Raw genomic sequence first — 25,983 nt, forward strand, 5'->3', positions numbered from 1 at the left:
GTTGTGTCGATTTTCACTTGCAAGAAAACGTTTTTCTTGTCTCTTGTTTTCGTGCCTGCGCTCACAGCGGAGTTCGGCGGTCCTGCTCACAGAGAGAGAGAGAGCCCGCACCAGGATGGGTGCTCTCCCGGCCGGAAGGATTTTATGGATCCTGATCTTTACTGGAATAACAGGAGTTGGTGGTAGGTCATCTCTCTCTTTCTCTGCTGTTCTTATGTTTTGTCCGTGTAGCAAATGTTGACGAGGAGGACACAGGGTGCATTCTTAGGAACTCTTACAGGAAATTATGAATTCCCAACATATCTTCTCAATATGTTTTTTCAGAAATTTTCATGTTTTTTTTTCTTGTATTTTAGTAACAGTATTGAAAGTTGTGACAGTGAGGACATGCACAAAGACAAATTATGTGTATAGAATAAAAAGTTTGTGTTAGCCAAAACTTTAAACCCCCCCAAAATGGGTTTAATTGGGCCAAAATGATCTAATTCTTAGATCTAACTTTTCTCTTTTTCTCTGTATTTGCTGAAAAAATAACCAATATTCAGATATCACTAATTATCAGCCCTGGTCGATTATCGGCTGATAGTCAGCATTTTTCAGATTTTTCATATTCAGTGATTTGTCTGTCAGATTGACGATAAAATAAACAATTTTTTAAAAAAGAAAGTAATAATTTGGCCCCGATGCAACACCCTCATTCATAATATCCCGCCCACAACAATATCTGATAAGTAACACATCACTATTAAAAGCCTACAAGCACTGAATTATCTGAATCTGGAAAGTAACTAGTAGCTACATTTACTATGCAGTGGAGAGGAACTATAACGTAGCAAAAGATCAAATTACTCAAATACAGTATGTGAGTAAATTGTACTTTTTGATTTGATTTTTAATGAAAATTGATATTGGTCCCAAATATCCGTTTTCAGTCTCTTTGATTTCTTGTAATCAGTATCGACCCTGATAAAGTATCAGTGTAGTTCACAACCACCTCCTACACCACCTGTTCACTGCATGTATGTGTTTTACTTTCATACCTGACAGGATTATGGTTCAAATTTAAACTTGCCTCCCATCTTTTCTCACAATGCATTTCATTTCCCAGCTTCTCTGCTAACGCAGTTTGACTCACAGCTTTTTCAGCAGTGTAGTGGAATTAAATTCCCATTTCTGCATTTTCAGCAGGTTAGCTGTCGGCATTCTCGCTGTATATACGCAGAGAATACATTACTACACTAACACCATTTATAAACTGACCCTCATCAGTAAAGAATATCTGTACTTTCGCAGGTTCAAACGTCTGCACCTCCAGAGGGGCCAGCACATGTAAGCAGTGTCTGGCTGTGCACCCCAGCTGCGCGTGGTGCTTCCAGGAGGTGGGTTCCTTTTTTTTCAACTTCACTTCATTCGGGCAGTGAGCTTTTCTGCCAGGTGCAGGGTGGTACTGCACAGATCCCCTCATTAGCAGAGTAATCTGGCGACTGGCGGTGAAGAATGCATGTAGACACATCCCCTGTTTATGAGTTCACGTGTGAATGGATGTTATAGTGCCTTTTTTTTTCTTTTGTTGTTCTGTTTTGGGTGGATTCCTGGCACGTTTGAAACAATGACTGAGCTTGTGCGACTGCATGAGGATGTAGTCATATTTTCTGGTTCACACTTAGCGAGCACTGGGATTTGATATCGTTAAACTCTGGGTGTCAACATCCTCAAACTTTCACTCAAGTGCGAAATTTTCCCAGGGTGACTACAGCCTGTGAGACTTCCGACACGTTCAGGAGCACTCTTCTTCTCAAGTGGTATCTATCTTCAATTCTAGAGAGAAAAAAATCTTCAAGGAGATGATTTTTTTTTTTTTATAAAAGTCACAATGTTCTGGTCATCCCTGCTACGATTCAGCCTTCAAATAAATCCAACATGCCCCTTTTCTCTCGACACAGCTTTGTTCCAGATGGGAGTTCTCTAAATAAACAACCACTTCGCTAAATTTTTTAACAAATTTAAGTGCCTCCAAACCAGCGAAGAGGATGCCGGAAAACTGCTCTTCTGTGTTGAATATCCTGCCTCTTCTGTCAGGACTTTGGCCAGGGTGTTGCCACGTCTTCCCGCTGTGATCTGAAGAGTAACCTGGTGGAGGCGGGCTGTGCGCCGTCGGGTTTGGAGTCTCCGTCGAGCAAACTGCAGGTGATCGAGGACCGGCCCCTCAGCAACAAGGCGGCGGGGGCCACGCAAGACGTCACTCAGATCAAGCCCCAGAAACTACAAATCACCCTCAGGCCAGGTAGGGTCTACCATGAGTTTAATATGAGCACCATCTGAGTGAAGATAGTCATACCTTTGATATTAAAACACCTTATTTCTCTGTATACCATTTGCCTAGATGATGCCAAGCGCTTCACAGTGAAGGTGCGTCAGGTAGAGGGCTACCCAGTGGATCTCTACTACCTCATGGATCTCTCCTACTCCATGAATGACGACCTCACCCGTCTGAGGACGCTGGGCAAAGGCCTGGCTGAAGCGATGACCGAGACCACCAGCAACCTCCGTATGGGCTTTGGAGCTTTTGTTGACAAGCCAGTCTCGCCTTACATGTACATCTCCCCTGAAGAGGCTGTGAGGAACCCCTGCTACAGGTAAAAGAAAGGTGCTTTATACTGTATTTGAACCCTCGTCGAACTGCTGCCGTCATCAACATTGTATTATTCAACCATTATTGGACAATAATGTACAGAGCTCAAACGATTAGTTGATTAATCAATGGAGAAAAAGTTAATTCCAACTATTCAGATAAATGATTAATTGTTTCTTCAGGATAAATGTGAGGATTTGCTTCTGCTTTTCTTCATCATCTACGATAATAAATTCAGTTTTGGACTGGTGGAGAAAAGAACATCACCTTGAGCTCGGGAAAATTGTGATTTTTCACAACTTTTTGACTGTTTAAAGACTGAATGACATAATTAATTGTGAAAATCATCAGCAGAATAATCAAAAATGTAATTAATTGTTAGTTGCAGCCCATATAATGTAAATGATCCTGCTATTATTAATGTAATTCAACTTTTTAATACAGATGAGACAAAAGTCTTCTTAAACAAATTAGATTAAACAACAATTTATTGTGACAATTACAACCTGTTTAAAGTGAAACTTCCTCTGTCAGATGATAATCTAATGTCTCATTAAGTGTGGACTAATGGAAAAATGAAACACAGGCGAACACGTAAAAAGGGGCGGGGAAAAAGACAAAGGCAGGAAATGAAAAGTTACGGCAAGACACGTGAGGGTATGATCTACAAAATAAAACAGGAAATGAAAAACCCAAACAATGACACAGGCGTTAAGAAAGACTAGACAGAAATCACCAGTCTTGTTACATGTCTTGTTTGCTTGTGTAGCTCATTTTGAGTCATCAGTAATAAAAAGTGGACTGTTTAATCACTTACCAACAAGAGGGGTGTTGATCGTCTCATCTACTTCATAGTAAGAATGCAAAAACGTGTGGGACTATTCCTTTAAAGTCAAAAGTTAGTCACACTGAATGACGACAAGAACTTCAAGATCGGCCAACATAAGTTCCTAAACTCAATCCAGACCTGTATGTCATGGAAAGTTCTTTTAGAGGCTGCATTCTGACAATGCTCTACATTCCTAATACGCACCTATGGGTGTTGATTTCAGAGGTTGTTTGTGTCTGCATGTGGGAAGTAGCTTCATTACGCGGATGATGTCATTTTTTGTGAGGACACCATTAAACACAGCGTTGCACAGTAAAAATGCAGGCAGACTCAGAGTCACAGCACTTGTTAAAGGCTTACAGTGGCTCCCAAAGTGCTTGGTCAGCTGCTCTGAATCAGCCACAGGTAATCTACCCAGGGACTAAGAGTGTCCCAATGCAAACTGCCCCAACCCCACCCAAAGGCTCCAAAAAAAAAAACAACCAAAAAGCTAATTTGGTGGTTTAGGGTCTCTTGGGGGGCATTTTTACTTTCCCGCATATACACAGTCTGCTGAGGTCTAGCCTGCAGGAATGTTTGGATAAAAGATAAGACAAGGGGAGAATTTTAATCCGCCAATGTGCAGCGCAGAGAGAGAGAGACAGAGCCACTGGCAGCACAGGAGAGCCTTTTAATCAAGCGTAAACATTTGGGAAACTAACATTTGTTTAAAGATGAGCAGGAGAAATAACTCTAAGGCCTGTTGGTTGATTCTCCACTTTGGTCCACGCTGAAATATCTCAACAGCTTTTGGTTGGATTGTTGTAAGATTCGAATACATTCATGGTGGCCGGTAAATTATTCCCAATAACTTTGGGGTTCCTCGAACTTTTCCACCGGTGTCATCATGAAGTTGAGCTGGATTTTCTTTGAGAGGCTGCCTCAGATTTGCTGCAGACATTCATGTTCCCCTCTGGAGGTGCAACAATCAGTCCACTGAGAAAACGTTAGCCCCTTATTCCTGACTATTTTGATAATCGATACAATTATTCAATCATTTTTCAGCAATATAAACAGATATTCAGATGATTGATCAGCTGATCTGTGTTCCTTTGACAGCATCAACACCACCTGCCTGCCACAGTTTGGCTACAAACACGTTCTGTCCCTGACGGAGGAGGTGAGTCGCTTCACAGAGGAAGTGAAGAAGCAGATGGTGTCCAGGAACCGTGACGCCCCGGAGGGAGGCTTTGATGCCATCATCCAGGCTGCTGTGTGCAAGGTGGCGACAGGGACTGCATGTGCCCCACACACACACACTCACTGCCTCATATACATTGTTTTACAGTCTTCTTCTGTCACGCACAGACTCTAATATATCAGGATGTCCATAGGAAGAGGATGATGCAATTCAAATCGCTGTTTAAGTTAACCTTCTTTCATTTCCCTGTCACATGGTTTGATGGATTCAGGAGCAGATCGGTTGGCGGCCCGGTGCTTCCCACCTTCTGATCTTCACCTCCGATGCTAAGACTCACGTGGCTCTGGATGGTCGTCTCGCTGGGATCGTGCAGCCCAACGACGGGATGTGCCACCTGAACTCAGAAAATATGTACAGCATGTCTACCACCATGGTTAGTGTGTGCTGCAAGGGTGTGTTCGGTGTGCTGCAGCCAGGAGACAGCAACACCGCGAGAGAGAAACAGAGAGAATGAAAGAGTTTGTTTAAATATACAGGACTGTGAAATGGAACGTTTCAGTGCAGGGGCGTCGCACCCGTGAGGGATGTGGGTGTTTTAACACCCACACTTTTCCCGGTGAGACGGTTCAACATCCACACTTTTTCTGCCGTTTATCCGCAGTTTTGCACAAACGCCTCTCTACGGTCGCTCAGTTTCCCTGGTCGCTCTGTGTCTGCGCTCGCTGCAGCTGCCTCCTCTCCCCCTCCCTCTCCTGTTGCTGCTTCAAACATGACACCAGCTTTGGGACTGACCGGCTGATGGTTGGCTGTTCTGCGTTAAGTCCCGCCTCTCTTGCTGTGTTAGATTTATTGTTCAGCTCGTGCTGATGATGCGAGAACTACCGTAAAATACCAAATAATAGCCGGGCGTTTATTTGTTTCAATCACTTAACAGACCAGGCGTTTATTTGGGACAGGCGTTTAATTCCCTCCTCACAAAAATCCCGGATGAAAATGTCACAAACTTCGCCAGCTTCTCTGTGAATTCTCTGGCATCCTTCTGGGCACAACACGTGAAAAAGACGAAGAAGAAAAACGTGCAGTGTTTGTTTTGTTTTACGTGATGTTTTTTCAAAATAAATTAGACTCTGCATTTATTTGGAACCGGCGGTTATTTACCAAAATATACACCTCCACCCAGTGTTTAAAGGGGACCACATGATGTGTTTTATAATGTTTTTATGGGTTTACAGCTGCTAATGTATGTAACGCTGTTACTGTGATGATACATGACAGTTAAATATTGAATATGTCTATAATAACCACATCCTAACATTTTTTGATGGGTACTAATAATAACAATCATGACAAAAAATTAACAAAGACTGCAGTTCACGATAAGAAGCTGCAACTGGCAGTGACCTGCTTTCTTTTCTGTTAGCAGTGAAGTGATGTACTCCATGACAGAACATTATAGAATATGATAATGTATAAAATAACATTTAATGGTAAAAAAGTACAGTTGCAGTAGGCATCTATTATAAATATGCAGCATATATATTGTTTATTATTATTATTATTATTATTATTCTGATTCATATATTATGCAGTCAATTGTCCATATTTTAAGTTAAACTAGATGAATCAAGACAGATGTCACATTTACATGTCAGGGTGTGGTTATTATAGACACAGATTCAATATTTAAGTGTCATTTATCATCACAGTAACAGTGTTACATACCAGCCCCCCCCCCAAATTGTTTTTAAAAAAAACACCACCACCACCACCATATCCATCCCCCGCACTTTTGAAAAGGTTGCTACACCTCTGTTTCAGTGTTTATGTTAGCATGTGCTAACCACACTGTCTGGTTTGACCCCACAGGATTACCCATCTCTAGCCCTGATCACAGAGAAGATGTCGGAGAACAACATCAATCTCATCTTTGCCGTCACCAACCCTGTGCTGCGTCTGTACCAGGTCAGCCTTTTATTCTGTTTTATAAAGAGTAAATGTTCTTTGAGTGAAATTGAGAAGACAACAAATCCCAGTGGGTAATCATCTCAGCTTGAACATACTGTAGCGTTTTCGCTCAAGTCCTCCAAACCTCACTGGTTTCGAACAGAGATTCTTGGATACTGCACTGGAAGAATGCAAACTTGAAATTAATCACTGCTATACACTGCTCAGACATGGCAAAACACAAGCTCAGTTTTTCCAAAACCAGAAACACTCTTACAACAAAATGTTAAAGGAAATATTTACTAGAAAATGAGAAATATATTTCAGATGATTATTTTTCATCAAGTTAAACTGGTCAAACATTTAGGAGCAGTGAGCAGGCGAGAGGAAGGGTGAGACACACTTCTGCTTTTTTTAGGGTGTTTCCACACCATTTTTTGTGGATCATCTGACATTAAACATTTGGAACAATTCTCACAACTACCTCATACCATGAAACCAATGAAACCAGTGTGACCAGTGTTGATAATGTTCCAGAAAATCATACTTGAATAAAAGCAGTATGAATACAGTTACATTACTGAAATATTACTCAATTACAAGTAAAACTGGTATTAAAATTAGGCTAGTCAAACTCCAAATTCAGGAGTTTGAGTAATTATAATAAGTAATTTCCCACCCTGAGTAAAAATATAGATATTTTGTTAACTACTTGTTTATAACTAACTTACTTCTTTGTAAATTGATATTGTGTTAAATACACTCCTTTGGTAAGAGTGAAGTCACCCATCTGACTAGTACTTGAGTAATGCTGATTACTTTCTGATAATATAAATGAATTTAAACATGCACTACTTTAGCTCTGATGCAGCCTGTAACTGCTCACCAAATATTTGCCTTGGACATCTAGTGGAGTGGAAGTACAAAGCATGTAAAACAATAAAATAATGAACTAAAATGATCAACAGACTGTAAATAAACAACAGTTTTTACATTATGTCAAGGAAATCTCTGTATTGACATTAGCATGCTAACCAGCTAGCCCCTAGATCATTAGTTAGCTGCACGACTAACTGAGCTTCTGAGATGACAGCAGCAAGGGGCTAATTCTCGCATAGCACTTTTAAGTACAGTACTTGAGTAAATGCACTTCGTTACAGTCCATCACTCAGTACAACGTGATGGTCAGATTAACTGCTGTCAGCTTCCCTTTTTGTACTTTTCCATACATTAACTGTTTGTTTTAACTGGGTAACAAAGAAAAACATGTGGACATTCTCCATCAAAAAGGCCTAATTTATAAAATCTATTAATGCTTTAAATCGCTGGATAGTGTAATGACGCATTATTATATCATCTGGAACTAATGACGTAACATGTGGTCAAACATTTCATCGACAAAAACCCTGTAGAATTCATTTATAATCAGCAAAAATATCATGATAATAATAAGACCAATTTCATGACCTTTTAACAATGTTGGCAGGTATTTAGGGGTGTTTTTTTAATATAATTTAGCAACTAATGAGCCATTTTTTGATTATTAATGGTTTATAAATAGTTTCCCTGTGTGTGTAGGATGACAACAGTCTTCCAGTCTCTCTCTCTCTCTCTCTGTTTTGTAGAACTACAGTGACCTAATTCCTGGCACCGCGGTCGGAGTACTGTCCAACGACTCGGGCAATGTTATTCAGCTCATAAAGAAGGCCTACGAGGCAAGTGTTGCACACACACACACACACACACACACACACACACACACACACACACCAGACTAGACAGTGTTTCAGGGGATGACATGTGTTTGCTGACACACACCCACAGCGTCTGAGTCACGCGCAACAGTTGAGCCAAAGTCTCAGTAGAAATTCCACAGTGGCCGAGGTGTGAAGCTGACCAAATGTGGACGACTGCTGGCTGAGTTTCACTGTTTATTATGTCGAGAGCAGGTGAATGAGCTGAAAATGACTGTTTGCTTACCTGTAATTAGGTTTTAGGAAATTGAGTGTCATTAACACAGACTGGCAAAGGGAAATTATTTAAAAAGCACTTGTAAAAAAACATTATAATCCCTCGCGTTGAAGTCCTCTGTAACAGCCAGGCAGTCAATTCAATTGTACTGATCTGATGGGACCACATTTTTTTAAAGCTGACATGCAACTTTTCCCTCGCGAACGGTGTCCATACACTTGTCTCTCCATGTTTATGTGTCGCAATGTTATTCCTCTTTGGTGTTGCCAGAAAATCCGTTCCAAGGTGGAGCTGGAGCTTCAAGGCGTCCCAGAGGAGCTCTCCCTGTCCTTCAACGCCACCTGTCTGAAGGGAGAGGTCATCCCTGGTCTCAAGTCCTGCTCTGGGCTCAACATAGGAGACACGGTCAGTCCACGTCCTCCTTTGTTTGGCATGTGCTGCTACTTTTGTCTCTCTCAGGTCTGGTTATGTGGAAAAACGTGGGAGTAGCTAAACCAAAAATTTCCTGTGGCTTGAACCTAGTTTTTCAAAAAGGCGTATTGGACAAAACTTTAAAGAGAATTATTAATTTATGTCCCTATTACATTTGTCACTTAGTCAGAGATACAAATGTAGGAACCATTTGTCCCAACAACACCTCTCACATTCAGCCTTCAACAATTATTCCCCCATGATAAGGAAGAAAAATTGATGAGTCACCTTGTTCCCAGTTTAGTTCCTTTCTTACGTTCATTTTCTAGAACCATTGTGTAACAAGACTGATCGCTGCACAAGTATAAAATAACACAACAGCATCTCATTGAGCAGATGCAGTGCTTCAAGAGATTGAGTTTTAAGAACTCAGTAGGCTAAATGCGTAAGAAAACAATATTATCAACTCAGTATTATCAACCCTTGTACAAAATCCTTCACCCTAAGCCAACATGTCCTGTCTCTTGGGATTACATCATGTATCAAGGAACTAATGTCCATAATCATGTCTTCACTGTAAAAATAACATGTAAGTTCCACATACTATTTTTCACCTTCGTCTTGGTCTCTTTCCATTTCCCTTCTTGCTGCTATCTACACGTCTTTTTTGTGATTTCCCCCATTTATCTCGTGGCGTCAAAAAGCAGATGTTGGAAAAACAGTGAATCAGATCTCGGTTGACGTTTCTGGTCGTTCTGTGCTTCAGAACTGCCTGCCTCAAGTGTTCTCTTTGTTTCTTTATTTGCATTTTTTCTTTATCACAGCTTCTTTGGCTCCTTTCCCGTTCTCTCCTCACTCCAGGTGACATTTCTTGGCCTCCACACATTTCTTTTCTTTCTCTCTCGCTCAGCTCCTCTTATTTTTTGCCATATATGGCTGTCTCTCCAGATGTGGTAACAGCCCACTTTTGGACAATTACCAGATTTAGATGCAATGCTGAATGAACAATTACTTTGACTAAGTGCATATGGAGGCATTCCTCGTGTCATGTCTTTGTGCTGTTTCCACTGACAGTGATTAGACGGTGCCCACAACTTGAGCTTGAGCATTAACTGAGCCATTAAAGGGCTCTTATAACATGTAATCTACACCAGGGTGATATAGGAACTCCATCAGTTTGACGGAGTGTGGCTGTATGTGTGTAAGTGTGTAGATATTATCACAAACATCTGGTGCAGTAAGACAGTCTTGGCCAAACCAGGTATGTGGTTACATCTGAATAAAGACATTCTTCACCTTAAAAAAACACCAAACATTCAAGGGCCAAAAATGTTTGAGGCTAAATTTGACATGTTACAATTTAAATTCCCTTCTGTCACCCAGGTCTCCTTCAGCGTGGAGGCCAGAGCTCGCGGTTGCCCCAGAGAAAAGAAGAAAACCTTCATCATTAAACCTGTGGGCTTCAAGGACTCCCTCTCCATCACTGTCACCTTTGAGTGCGACTGCAGGTGCCAGAACAAAGCCCAGCCGGATAGCCCCAAATGTCACTACGGCAATGGCACCTACGAGTGCGGCATCTGCCAGTGCCACCCAGGTCGCCTAGGGTCACACTGTGAGTGCGCCGAGGGCGACTACAACCCCACAGAGCAGGACCGCTGCAGTGGACCTACGGGCTCTGGAGGACCTCAGTCTGCAATCTGCAGCGGCCGCGGAGAGTGTGTGTGCGGCCAGTGTGTGTGCCACAGCAGTGACTTTGGGAAAGTGTGGGGAAAGCTATGTGAGTGTGATGACTTCAACTGCCTGCGCTTCAAGGGGGAGCTGTGCTCAGGTAAGACCTTATTAGCTTAAAGATATGATACGGAACCTGACTTAGATATTTTGTTGAGTTGTGTACTTGTTGCTGGAGTTGTGATCCAAAATGTTCAATGTTCAGACCAGAAGCATTCTTCATCTTACTCAAGGTAATGAGTTTATAGAGTTGCTTTAACTTCCAGAGAAGAGTCAGAGAGTGATGAGGGAAGTAATGTTGAATAAACATTACCTCATCCACGAAAATGTGTGCCTGAGGCACATCATTTTTTTTCATCGGCACCTGCGGTTGTTTAATGCAGTGGATTGCTGCTGCAGTCATGTTGATATACAGGAGTGAAGATCCCAAAAGTGAGAAATGAGAAAGACTTTCATTTTCTTGAGTAAAGATGAATGACAGGGGCTGAAACAGTGATTTGTCCAAGGCGGCAAGGTCCAAGTCTTAAAATGTCTTTTTTGTGCGACCAACAATCTAAACCCAGAATGTGAGGATTTGAAACCACCAAATCTTCACATTGGAGAAGCTGGAACAAGAGGATGTTGCCTTTATTTTTTAAATAAAAAAGACTCAAGTATCAGCTAATAAAAGTTGCAGATGAATTTTAATGTTGACTAACTGATTAATCGTTGCAGCTCTATTGACAGCAATTTCGTCAGGGGTCAAGGCTGCTTTTCGCGTTTTACCTCACTATACATTGAATATATTTGTCTTGGGGGCTGTTTCATTGGGCATTTTTCTGTCAGAAACATTGTGTAATGAAATTGCTTGTTTGTTTCCACGCTAAAAGTATGATAAGAAGATTGGTATGACTGTTAACACACTACTAAAGCCAGTTAGCTCAACTTAGATTAATTTAGCATGGCGGGAATGGTCTGCTCCTGTTAAGGTTAAATCAACATCTACATCTCTAAAGTGCACTTATTAAGACATTATTTCCTATTTGTCTGAAAGAAATTAAGTGGAAAAATGAGACATTGTGGTTCAGTGGGAGTTGAACTAGATTGTATTTGTCTTGGATGCGGTAACTTCCTGGACTCTTATCATCAATGTGAGGTTGGGCACTATTCAGAGGCGAGTGAGGTTAAAATGGCCCACTGACTATCATGATCATTTTGCATGTCTGTGGTAGAGTTTCAGAGATCGTATGTAAGTTTGCCGTGGGGTTGGCAGCCCCCATCACCCCACTGACTTGCCACCCACCTCATCTGGGAAGAATTACTTACAATAACAACTCTCCTCTCTGCCCAGGACATGGGCTCCAGTCACAATAAACACAGGGTGCGCTGTGTGCACATTGTGTGTGAGCGTAAGCTCAGGTTGTATGTTTGTGTCAGTCGGGGCGAGCTTTTGTACGACCGAGTTCAAGAGGATTCGTGCACAAAGAAAGCTTTTTCAGGTTTGACGGGCGCTTTCTCCGGTCAGAGGGGACTCTCGCTTTTTGTGCAAGTCTTTTAGTTGTGGTTGGGATTTTTAAACAGTTGTAATGAGTGTGTGTTACGTAATTGTTAAGAGTTTTGACTCGGCTTTGTTTATAGGTGACATCTTATGAGCCACTTTTCAGTCCAGGATTACCTGTGTAAAGTAGGTGTTCATAATTCATAACAATGCTGTCAGTCTATTTCTAACCACAGTTAATATGCCCTCAGTACTGGCAGAAGTTATGTCAAGTCTACCAAAGCAGAGCAACAGGAGGATTACTTGTCCTTGGATTCAGCGTGCCATAAAAAAGACTTTCACAAGATCAAGACCTGACTCAAGGAAGTCCATTTTTCTTCCCAATCTCATTTAATACCTGACGATCAAGAGGAATAGTTGGACATTTTGGGGATGGTTTATCGGACCCTGATTATGAGCTGCAGAGTGTGAAAAGCTGTTGAGTGATTTAAAAAAAAAACAGTATCGAGCTTTCACAGCTGCAATATGTCCTACTTGGCATAAAGAACAACAGAAGTCTTCACAAACTGCTACTAACGTAAGGTATCTTTAAAAGTCTGATATTAGCAATATTAGCAATGTCTACCATCTCTTGAATGTAATGGAACTAGATGGAACTAAAAAAAACAAAACAACACCAATGTGTCATTCCAGAAATCATGACCCGGTCACTCAAGATAATCCACAGACGTTGTTGTGAGCAGTTTCATGGAGGAACTATTTTCTTTCAACCAACAGTCTTTGTTCAGAAGGAAGCTTGCAACTACTCACGGATGGAAGGGTGGCTAACTAAGCTAGCTAAAGATAGAGCTCAACCAAACCACCACCGTCGACCGTATCACCCTGCAGAAGGAATCCTTCATCTATACGGGATTTCTAGAAAGAGACATTGCTGGTGTGTTTTCAATATGTACGTTTTTGGGGGCCTTTTTGAGCACCACAAGCCGAGTCCGATCGACCTCCATTGTATTCGAGAGAAGGCAGATCTCTCCAAAACTAACACTAAAATCTACTTGGATTAATAGCACTAATGTAAGAGGAAAAATACAATTCTTATTTTCTTTTCAGGGTGAGTGGTATGGTTCTCCTCATCAACATCTTGAGACAGAATAGGAAGAAAAAGACAACATTGCTACCATTAAGTGCCAAGAGTCCAGAATCTTGGAGTCGCAGTTTATAGAATGAACTGCTATTGAGACTGTTTGATTTCTATTTTTAACCAAGCATTGTTGATTAGCCTACATAACGCACCGTTTTGGCACAGGGCTGCTCTCGTGCTTCCAGCTCCATCACATCACCCGATCTTACGTATCACTAAACCCCCTGCCTGCACCCCACTACTCTCACAAAAGAAATGTTTTGCTGTATTCCCCAGAGCCCATAGATTAACATGAAAATACCTTTGTGCTTACTCATTGGCTAGTGTGGTGTAATGAGGCTAAAAATAAAACCCATGTTTGGTCAGAAAAGGGAAGAGCTAGAAATGTTCTGCGAGCTCGTGTGTGTAAAACATGGTCTGCTGTTGTCTTGAAATACCTTATTCAGAGTGGGGACCACAGTCTTGTGTTTTTCCCTGGCAGTATGGTTAAATTAAAAGGCAGCGGTCCTGTGGTCAAGCAGTCATGACAGTTTGTTCATGGCTCATCCTTTATCCAGAGGGACTGTAACGAGCAGCTTCCTGTCGCATTGTTTATCTGGGCATTGTTTTGCAGCGATAGACCGCAGTGTTTTCTGCATTGTCACTCTCTTCTTGGTATGCACCCCACGCACATCACACATCTGTACATGGAGTGACAACAAACCAATGCGCTCAAATTCACACACACACACACACACACACACACACACACAGACAATGAATCATGCAGCAGAAAATAAAATAAAGCCCAGACACCACAGAGCACACAATGAAATGGGTTTTTAAGTCTCGAACAGTTGCAGAAACATGACTTACCACTTCTTCTTCCCAGACTTCCAGGGCTACAAAATGTCTGAGCAGCTCTTAACAATAGTTTTTCATGTTGAAGAATTGGAGGCTACACATGAATTGATATACATTTGGAAAAGATGTGAAAACATTGTTTGCCTTGTCATGCTACCTTGACTTTAGCCAGCGTGGCAAAGGTGCATGATAGATAGTTTTGCAAATACAGTTAAAGAGCAAGTCCACCCAAAAATGAAAATTCAGTCATTATGTAGTCACCCTCATGTCGATTAAAAGGCGGGTGAAGTTTCATGGTCTACAAAACATTTGTGGAGCTTTACAGCACAACAGCATTGCAGCATTCTCCTTAACAGCTGAAGTAGATGGGCAATTGTTTTAAGCCCGAATCCTCACTGTAGCTGCTAAGCTAAAAGTGTTAGCGCGCAACCCATCTCTCAAATCAATTTGGGATCTCTCAGCTTTCAAACACTTGGATTACACCATACAGGCTACATGGAGTCATTTAATGTTTGTGTTTTGTTAGTTTTTTTGCAGGTTTTCATTTACTTTTTTAAAGAATGCTGGGTCGCTGTTTTGCTGTTAAGCTCCGGAAATGTTTTATGGACAAGGAAACTTGACCCTACTTTTCGTCATCATAGAGGCGAGTAGATTTTTCCTTTGAACTTTTTCCTTTAAAATATGTCATGGCAACCGAAAAATACAGTGAGTCCTATGACACACGCTTGTGGTAAATCACTCAAAACCTCTTAACAAGCCACGGTCAGTCATCACAAGCTCATGCTGACCAGCAGAAATTTGTTAAATCCCACAGGACATTGCTTTAAAGTGAAACTCTTGCCAAAATGGGCTCTTTTTGTGAATGTATATGAGTCAAACTTCGTGTAAAAGCATAATTACGACGAAAGAGGCACTTTTAAGATTTATGTTTTCGGGTCAAACTCATTTGAAATGGGAGTGCTAGGGGCAAATTGACGATAGCGCTATTTTTAAAACACTAAGAAGGCTCGACACAACGTGAAACTTTGCTCGTAGTATCACCAGGGTCTCTACACATGAACACGAGCATTGAGAACATTGTTAGTGTACACAGAGTTTACTAAAAAGAGAGTTTTTGGACAACTCACGTTAGCAGATGTTTCCTCCGCTCGCCGCCTTCCTGCCAGTGAGAAGTGTCTATTTCCGAATGTGACTTAACATGGAGGTGAGTTAAAGTTTGACCCGAAAACGAAAATACAGTAAATTGTAAAAGTGCCTCTTTTGTTGTAATTATGCCTTTACACGAAGGTTTGACTCATATACACTCACAAAAAAAGCGTAGGTTGCATTTTGGTGAGAGTTTCACTTTAGACTCCAGTGGAGTTCCCGAATTTTCTGAAGATAAACTGTGTGTCAGGCTGCTGTTCATGACAGTACATAATATAATTTTTGGGAATCATGAAGCCCTTAAAATATATATATATGATGGTGTAAGTGTGGAATTCTTGAATACACAGGGTGTAATATCTGGTGCAAAACAAAAAATGTAAGTAGCGTGGAATCGTAGGAATTAAGCAATGTGGAAAAACAGTTTCCTAAACATCTAAACTTCTACTGTGGTTATGAAATCGGCTTCAAATGAGGCTTAAGATTTATATATCATATCGTATCGTATCATATCGTATCGTATCGTATCATAGCTATGGGGCGTGCTAACGTTAAGTTCAACAGGTTAGCCTGCAAAATAAAAATAACATACAGCAATGTCAAAACTTGCAGCTTTGAAGTTTGAACTTGATAATGATGGATGTTGGCCCTTGAAAGCTGTCCAAAGTGAATTGGTTGGCACACATAGCCTTTAAGAGTTTTCCAGTTGTTGTAGGGATATTTCTATCACAAAGAAACTCCACGGGGTCTTAACTTCCTTGGATAATGGGAGTAGAAAATGAAAACTATTGTGTCGGCTCTTGCAGATGACAGCAGAGAAGTATTGGTGCTTTGCGTACCTCCCACATGTTTGTGTTACCGAAGTCGGCGTCAGCGCGGAAAACAATAGTTACTGGATATAACGCCATTTCTATGAGTAAGTGTTGAGCCCTCTAGCTGCATGTTACCACAGCCACTATAAAGCACAGTATTTATAATATGCAAAAACATTCATGACGGTATTGCAGTATCAGAAGTGACTGCCCACCTAATTCAACATTACGTTTAGTCACATTTGCAAACTCCCTCCCTCACCCTCTGACCTTCTCCTGGAACCAAAGAAACACACTGTTAGTTTGAATGAGATTAGGGATTTTTTTTTCTTGGTTTGAACATTGTTGGAAACATTTGACAAGCAAATATACAACAAAAAAAGAGAAAACTGTATGTTAAAGAGTTCACACTTTCTTATCATGTTATTGTAACTCATGTCAGCCTTTCAAACTCAAGCACAACAATTAGAATTACAATCATGTCAACCACGAAGCACTCCAGCCCCATTCCCTCCCTCTGTGCCAGCTAACACCACACCCTTGTTTCCGCACAGGCACCGAGTCCTCCTCCTTTATTGTTTGTTCACTTCCTATTTTGATGTTTTATTTCATATTACACCCCTCCATCTTTGGAACATTTAATGTATGCCAATAAACAAAGTACAAATGAAACTATTTTGTTGTGAAATCAGTGTTCAAGTTATAAATAGTTGTGTTCTTGCCTCACTGTTTTTTCCTCCTCTCGCAGGTCATGGCGTCTGTAACTGTGGCTTCTGTCAGTGTGCACCAGACTGGCAGGGTGAAAACTGCAACTGCTCCAGACGCACTGACACCTGCATGTCCAACCTGGGCTTGTTGTGCAGCGGGAGAGGCCAGTGTGTGTGCGGGGCCTGTGAGTGCACCCAGCCCGGTGCCTACGGTGCCACATGTGACAAGTGTCCCACCTGCCCTGATGCCTGCACCATGAAGAAGTGAGTCTGCACACAGAGACGTCATATTTGGTGTTCGGAAAACGATTCTGAATGTGCTGATGGCCTGACTGGTGTTTTTGCTTCTTAAAGGGAGTGTGTGGAGTGTAAGCACTTCAAGAGGGGCAAACTGTTTGAGGACAACACCTGCTCTCGCATCTGCAAGGATGAGATTGTGCTGGTGGATGAAATAGGTGAGACTCGCAGCTACAAAAAAACACTTTCTTGAAAGGCACCCAGTTGTAAGTAGTGGCTTTATTAATGGAAGATTCATTAACAGATTTATGAGAAGTCATCCAGTGTTAAGTGTTCCTGATCAGCAACAACAGTGTCAACTTGTGACATTAAAATGATAATGACACATTTTACTACTATAAGAGAAGCGTAACGCGAGAAGTAACATAAAAGTCAACAAAATGACTCAGTAATTAGATAATACTTACCCTAATGTTGGCAAACTTTTGCCATAAGCTACTGGTCCTACCAGACCAATGGCACATATTATACTTTATTAATTAAACTTTTCATTTCAAAGAGGAAGAGTGTGATTATTATATCAAAAGTCAGAGAGTAAGAAGAACAAGACTATAACTGATTGCTGAAGCAGTAGTAAACAATTTGTCTACCATTAATAAAGCTAAACAAACTAAGCTGTTTATAAAGGCTGACTCATTAGAAACTCACTTAAAAATACCTTTTAAATTATATTAACAATGTGTGAATTCCCTCAAAGTTTGTCAGAGTTTCTGCATGGACATCAAGATGAGCGTTTACAGAATTACAAATCAATGATTTTAAGGTATCCATCACACCAAAAACAAGAAAAGAGATAAATGTTTCACTCATTGATGAACCATGTTCTCTTAATTTCCTCGCAGTGCTCCACGATACAAACGCTGTGAATTGCACTTACAAAGACGAGAATGACTGCGTGGAGCGTTTCCAGTACTTTGAGGACGCCAGCGGCAAGTCCATCTTGTTTGTCATCAAGGAGCCAGGTAAGAGAGATTCATGCAACATAAAAAACGTGACCTAACAAGCAAATATTTAAAGCAGCATTAATCAATAATTTAGATTTTAACAATGCATCAAATAACACCATGGTAATGTGAAAGCGGTGTGTTGCCATGAGTATCAAGCCTGTGGAGGAGTAGCACCAAATTCTAGAGTTTTCATAAGCTCTACAGGGCGTTATAGAGTCTTTCAGCTCATTGTTTTGGCTTAACTGCCTGTTTCTGCACTCATTAACCTCGTTAACTGTTTGCTTACATGTAACAATTTTATACAAGCATTTGACATTGTTGTGTTTACAGCTTGTTTCACTGCCCGCAAGTAGTTAGAATATCAGTAAATACCACTTGAAGGGCAGCAACTTACAAATATGGTTAAAGTGTTAGAGATTAACAGTAAATGCAAGTACTGAACATAAAACAAGATTAAAATATACAACCCCAAAATGCATCCGTCAACTCATATTTCTAGAAAAAAACATTCTAGCCCTGTGAAATCAGTGTGTTGTTTCTTCACCCGAGTACAAGTTGTCACTTCCCTGCCGCATGCCCTTCATCTGCTTGTTAAGTGGCCAAATAGAAAGAGTGTGGGGCGGTAAAACAGCCTTTTAATGACCACGAGTGCCCGCAGAGAAAGTCTGTTCCTGGGCCTGCCTTTAATGAATGTGTGCGTTTAATTTAGGCACAACTGGGTAGCAGAGGAGCACGCCGAAATTTGCCTTGAACACGGTGCGCCCCGCGGTGTCAAACAGGGTTGTAAACAGCTGCCCTGGTCCCCTCGGAACCCGCTGACTCTACATATCCTCCAGAGGAAAGAGGGAGAGGGAGAGAGGGGAGACTAAGTAAGCAAAAGAAGGGGATAGAGATGACATGAAGCTGTGTTACAAAGGAGAAAAAGAATGGTGGAGAGGAAGATGCAAACAGTCAAAGTTGAGTGCATTTTTATAATTCACAAGTGTGTAGCACCAACGTGACATTATTTATATATAAGCCACACTGACAGCAGTTACAGGGATCACGAAGGTTAGCTGAAGAGCAGGAAACGGAGGAAGAGAAGGAACGAGGAGAGAGGAAGAGGAGCGAAGCTTTGATGTCGGCAGTAAAAGTTCACCTTGGTTGCACCACCATGTTATCCGATGCTACTATCCACATACGTATGTGCATACAAGCACACACATATGGACCAGATGGCTGTCGGTTGTTAGATGTGTTAAGGTAGGACGTTTTTCCCCCAACAATAAGGAAATTGTTGCCAGACTGTGCACGCAAATAGAAAAGGGGAGCAATGATTTTAAACACCCCTAAAGCACCTCAAGTCTGTGTCAGCTATGATGAATATTTTGTTATATTAAGAACGATCAAGATGACAAACCATCGCTCCTCTCAGCTCTACAGTGTTAGACAAACAACTAGCAACTTTCAGCTAGTTGTTTTGGTTTCCCGGCCCACATCTTTACTGTTTTGTTTCGCTATTGGCACAGTTGGCAGCTAGCAAGAAGACACAGTGGAGCATTTCGCTGCTAAAGAGCTCTCAGAAGTGGGTGGAGACCAAAAACAGAGCTAAAAGGAAAGTAAAAAGTTAAATTCATCAGGTCCAAAAAGATGACTCCAAATGAATGCTAATGTTGCTCAGTGTCTGCTGGATGTGTAAATAGTAGGGGTGTGCATCTCTCCCTCATAAAATGATTCGATACGCATCTAGATACATGGGCTACGATACGATACAGGGACGACACATTTTAAATACGGAACGATGCGATTCGATACGACACGATGCAGTCTGATACAGTTTTTAATATTTGTTTAATGTAGACATTTATTTTCCATTATAAATTAAAATAAGCAATTCTATAAAAGTGGCATTGCTTACCTTACCATGTCTCGAAAGCCATCCCTCTCAACCACGCTGAAGGTCCTTCAAAATAAAAAAGGGCTATAGATGCCGTGATTACCCTGCACCTTGCCGAGTTGTGGCTAAGTTGTGGCTGGAAAAAGTCTTTAATAGCATGTCGTTGTCTTGCGTGTTCTTGCTTGTGCTAGCTGTAACGTTACTAACGTTAGCATCCACAAACTCCTCGTCGCCCGCATAGTTTTCTCCATGCCGTCTCACCAGGTGAGTTTGCAGATTTGTCGTGCTACCGCTGTACTTAATAGCTGTTCTACAGACCTTACATATGGCCAGACTTTTGTCCAAATGTCCCACCTCATAAAATCTAAATCTCTTCCAAACTTTAGATTCCAGATTAGCTGGTGCAGTGTAAACAGTGTCGGAGTTGTTACTCTCGTGAGAATCTGGCGTGAACTTTAACCTTTTACGAGAGTTGAGAGACGCTCTGCAAATTTAGCAGCAATGCTTCTGTCAACCGATACATAAATTTACAATCAGGGCATCTTTAACGTTAAAAATGGTTAGTGATTCGAATCTGTGAATCTTTACACCCCTAGTAAATAGACAACAAAATTTGAGGTATCAACTTAAAGGGTCTCTGTGTAACAATTTGTAGCTATGAATTATATAATCACTTTTATAGGCCATATGTGAGCAGATTGTAACGGGAAAAAGAGCAGTCCAGTCCAGAGCTGCTGTGCCAGCCAACACTTAGCCGGTGCTCGGAGTTCCCTGTCTTGACTGCTAGCTGCGTGTCTATTTGAGGTAACTAGCTAACGGCAGCTACAGATAGCAGCAGTAAGCAGTTATTCTGGTGATTCTGGCTGCCCCCTATTTGTTTTGAGGATGAATTTGACAAGTAGCAACAATTGCTCTGATAGCTATTGATCATCTTAGCTAGCTAATCAGCTAATTTGCTTCATCAGGACAGTTTCGATGGGGCTGGACCAGACAACTGTTATTTTGGGCGGCTGTAGCTCAACAGAGCAGGTTATCTAGTAATCGGATGGTCGCTGGTCTAAAGAATCTCTCAAATTAAATCATCCAAATTGTTAGCACTAGAGCAGCCCCAATTATTCAGAGTAAAATGCTTGACCGAGAAAATAACGTCCACATCTAACTTCTTGCTAGAAAAACATCTGTTTATAATCCATTAAGCCTCAAAACTAAAGACCAAAACAATCAGTGAATTAATGAGAGTGTTGAGATGTCATTTGTTTCCACTTGAAACCTCCCGAACCCCTTCAAACAACTATTTAAACTAGATGTTGGAGACACAAAATCAAGAGTGATTCAACTGTGCACGGCCTTCTGCTCCTCTCAGGCTCATATTGAGAAACATATTTAGTGGTTCATTTGGGAGAAAGTTTTCCGGAACGACTAATGATGGGAAATATGACCAGGAGGAGTGCGCAGCTAAGCAATTTGTTATTTCAGTCGAGTGTAGGAGGGCTTCATCTTTAATGACTGTATGAAAGAGAACACTGTCAGTCATTTATTGTACGGCTTTCTTGAAACTTTGCAAATCAAATTCCTATTGAGTTTTCCAGACCACAGTGAGGGACGGGAGATTTGTGGCCTGGCTGTGAGAGGTTACTATTTTCCACTGCAGCCCATCCTACTCTCTGCTCTTAAAAGTCCCATTGCCCTCTGTTCACCAGCCTCCTTCTCTTGCATCCCTTTACCAGTCTGATTTAATGCCACATTACAAGCATGACGGTGTCTTCTGCTTCTGAGAGGTCTTGGCATTTAGCAAGGATTGAATTGCAACAAAAGCAATATCATATCTGTTTGAGTGAAGGAGGAGAAAGGGAGGAAGCAGGGATATGAAATTGGACTTCCTCTGGCCTATGCCCGGTCTTATCTTCTTCTCTGTGTGCACTTTACTCACCCTTTATCTCTTCCTCCTGCCATCCAGACTGCCCCAAGGGTCCTGATGTTTTAGTGGTGCTTCTGTCGGTGGCGGGTGCGATCTTGTTCCTTGGCTTGGCCGCTCTGCTTATCTGGAAGCTGCTGGTCACCATCCACGACAGACGGGAGTTCGCCAAATTTGAGGAGGAACGAGCCCGTGCCAAGTGGGACACGGTCAGTGGATGTGTTAAACACTACACTGTAAAGAAACAAAGGGTTTCTAAACAAGAGCTTCTAATAGTAAAAAGGGTCATATTCTAGCAGCAGGGGGCGCCATAAAAATACAGTAAAACAACAGAATATGAATGTTGTAAAAGCACAGTTATTTTATATAGATTAAATACACATTTTAGCATTTGGCCTTAATTGAGATTTTTTTAAATGTTGTCCTTTAATGTTTTATTAAGGACATTAACACGTATAAAAACAAGTAAATTATCTTTAGATATGGTTAAACACTGTAAAATGACACATAACCAGGCCTCGAATTCCATAAATATACTAGATAATGGTGATTGTCACCCATTTTATCGAGCTGAATAATTGTAATCATGGTATTAACCTTGAATTTAACATTTTCAATCATAAAAAAGCATTGTGAATGTATTGTTTACATGAAGAAAAAAAATATATTTCTGTAAATAAATGGAAATGTTATAGTTATTCACAGATTTTTTATGTTATTTTAAACTGGACATTTAAAAAAATGTCCATAAAATGAACATTTTTTTTACAGTGTAAGAATCTAGGTACAGACTTGGATTCATGGAGCACACATTCAGTCATACCTTCACCTTTACACACATACAAGAGGCCACACACTCAGGCTCTCGCTCCCGTTTTTCTGAAGATGTTTTTTATTATTTGTGCGGCATGCTGCTGCTCCCAGCAGAACAAAAGGCAGCCAACGGAAGGGCTGGGTTTGAATTAGCCAACGTTAATTGGCCTTTACTGGTAATAGGCCTCTTTGTGGCCTCAAAAGCACACCCAAATCCCCAAAGGTCTGAAACCGCAAAGTATCACAGTAGTTTTAAGATGCTCTGTGAGTAACAGGAGTCATAATAAAGGCCACACATTCAGGTGAATAAGTCCAAAATCTAAGGTTAGACAGGATGAGTTTCACGTGTAGGTACTGAAATGAAGTAGATATTTTAATTACGTACTTTAATTGATCTGTTATGCAATCTCCCAGATCTTTAATGTGTCGGTATTTTCTAAACTACCAAGAATCTTGATGCTGAGGAAACAAGGGTGCCACGTGATACCAACGGTGTCACGCTATTGGCTCACAAACCTCGTCAGAAGCTGGAACCAACCGTCAGAGTTCACACACAGAGAAATAAACAAAATAATCACGTCTAACTCCACAAACATTTTTAAACCATGAATTTCAAAATCATAATAATGTTTTTAGGGAAAAGAGATGTTTATTCTGCACCTTTCTACAAGCTCTGTAGATGTATTACTGTACTTTAAAAAGAATGATTTGTTGACATAAGAATGTTTTCAATATGACATTTAACTTACTGTCTCTATTTGTGTATTTGCCTAACAGGGGCACAATCCTCTCTACAAAGGAGCGACATCTACCTTTACGAACATCACATACAGAGGAAAAGACTGATGCTACTGAACGACGATGAAATAATGGACTCATACCGTCCTTTTTAGGAAGGCACCGAATCATGTGCAGGCCTCTACTGTCACAAGGCAATAATTAATAATTATTTGTGTTTGTAAATATGTAGAAATGATTCTGAGGACACATTTTGTCAGGGATTTTGTCATAAAACATCCATGTATACTACACTGTTAAATGAGATAATGTTTTTATGATGTGTGATGGACAAAGAACTCTTGTGTTGTGCAGGTTTACCCAAATCACAAAAAAAAGAAAGAAAAAAAAAACATTTACAGATTTACCCCTGTTCACAATATCCGGCCATTTATATAGTTTTTTTTTAATTTATTTTCCAACATGTTGTCTCGAAGTCATGAAGATTATTCTTTGACAACTCTGTAACATTCCTTGTAAACTGTAACATTCCTTTTAATGTCTCGGATACTTCGCTGTGGGTGGTTCTTATAGTTTTGCAATTCTAAATTAGTATCGACGGAAAATATTGGCCACAAGATCATTTTCACACGACTGGATACGAAGAGGGAACGCATATAAATAAACGTGATCTGGGTGAACTAATCCTGACAGTCAGTCGAAGAACAAAATGTCATTTCCTGGGCACGATGTTGGGATTTCCTGTTTGTGGTACTGTGTTCTGACTGTGACGAGATAAAACTGTCTAATTCAGTCGAGTGACGTGCTGCGGAGGTGGTTTGGAGTAAACTGTTAATTTACTGAAAACTGAAATGTCACTGTTGAGTCATTCTTTCTGATAACCTTGCAACCACAAACAGGGTGTGCAGTTTGGAGGTGTGAAAGGTAAAGGCTGGACTAAAACAACGAGTTCAGATGATTTCAGATGTTAGATCTCAAGACATTTGTTTAAGAATTACTGACTCTTTAGGGAATTTTGTTTATGTTAAGCAAATGTGAAGGTATTTATATTCTGTTATTATGTTTTTAAGGTATACGTGACCAATTTCTGTTGTGTTTTTGTTTTAAGCATTTAAAGCTTGTTTCATTTTTTAAACTGGGGCATCATGAAAGTTATGACAGACAACCTGGGTTGTGGTTTCTTACATCGTTACATTTCTGCCAGTGCAACCTTTTTATCAAACTGATGGCAGCAAGGATGTATAAGTTAAAAACCAACCTTCATCACTACAAATCGCACATCACAGAATGATAGATTATGACTGCTTGTTTGAAAATGATAACAGTAAGATATGTGACATATAAACTATAGAGCTGCTTCCGATGACTCCAACTCAAGTGTGCAACGCCTCCGGTCTGCAACACTCTGCCTCCATCTCCTGGACATAACCTGCACAGCATGTTGTGGAAAATATCAACACAAAAACAGATTTGGTTCAATAAAATCTCCTTTTGGAAGTTCCCACGCTTGGGATGACCTTAGCCTCTTGATTTTTGCTTTAAGTTTAAGTTAAACTTCAGGAACTGATACTTCTAAAAACATTTATGTGATTTCTGAAGTTTCTGAAGTTTAAGAGACAATTTGAGTACGAGGATGATCTGTCCTAAACTTTAAACAATAAGGCATCTCAACAGGTTCCAGTGAGCGGACCTTTCAACAGTGACTGGAGATTTACCACAGTGATTGATGTATAACTATATGTATACTGTGAGTTAATAGTGAATACAACAGAATTCATGCTACACATTAAGTGTAAATCATCAGTTCTGAATTGATTGTGTGTGTTTAGCACATGCTACCTGATACAAGCAAGTGTGTTGTAACCTTATCATCGTCCCCACTAAACTGTAGGGCCCAACTGAATGACTCTCGTTGAGCTCTTGTTGGACGGACAAATGAAAGCTGTACACATCTCGACACCCATTTAACACCAACTACATGGTGAACAGCACACTTTAAGATAGGGGTGCCCAAACTTTTTTCCATGGAGGGCCAAAACTTAGATTTGGTGGGCCACGCCACAAAAGCAAACACTCTGGCCAGCCCTCCTTTAAATGAAGTCATACTTCAAAGTGAAGACATCATGTTAAAATATTACTTTGGTGAAAGTTAAAGTCACACCTTCCAATAATACTTGAGTAAAAGTACTAACATATCTGGTCTTAAATAAACTTAAGTATTAAAAAGGACCAGTAAAAGAAAGAAAATACATATTTACATGAATGTGTAAACTGTACACTGGGTCGGCCGATTAAGTATTTGGCTGATTATTGCATTGGATATTGAACTGCGGATTGCTGGTAAAAATAAATTAATTTAATGATGTGCTGCTTTGGTTCTGTAACAGCGTTCAATCTACAAGCTTAGTAATAACTAAAGTAATTGAATAAATGTAATATTTGCATCCCAAATGTGGTACGCTTAACACTTAACGTAGGTGAAAATGGAATCAGGTACCTCAGAGCTGTAGATTCAATCGCTGCCAGTGATCTCCTGAATATACTTGGCCTCAGGTTAACTGTGTGGGAGTTGGAGCTTA

The 25,983-nt window shown here is 40.7% G+C and overlaps 1 protein-coding gene across 1 annotated transcript; it reads left to right on the forward strand.

Moving 5' to 3' along the window:
• Nucleotides 1-24,925, forward strand: itgb3b (integrin beta 3b). The gene is made up of 15 exons (XM_030400327.1): nucleotides 1-182; nucleotides 1,294-1,379; nucleotides 2,080-2,284; nucleotides 2,384-2,636; nucleotides 4,560-4,722; nucleotides 4,913-5,074; nucleotides 6,508-6,603; nucleotides 8,211-8,300; nucleotides 8,827-8,961; nucleotides 10,351-10,795; nucleotides 16,860-17,082; nucleotides 17,173-17,273; nucleotides 17,958-18,077; nucleotides 21,896-22,062; nucleotides 23,444-24,925. Exons 1-15 carry the CDS (start codon nucleotides 116-118, stop codon nucleotides 23,510-23,512), a joined length of 2,382 nt encoding a protein of 793 aa, XP_030256187.1. The 5' UTR covers nucleotides 1-115; the 3' UTR covers nucleotides 23,513-24,925.
• The last annotated feature ends 1,058 nt before the right edge of the window (nucleotides 24,926-25,983 follow it).

This window comes from Sparus aurata, chromosome 20 (assembly GCF_900880675.1).
Source record: "Sparus aurata chromosome 20, fSpaAur1.1, whole genome shotgun sequence".
In the NCBI taxonomy this organism is placed as follows: Eukaryota; Metazoa; Chordata; class Actinopteri; order Spariformes; family Sparidae; genus Sparus; species Sparus aurata.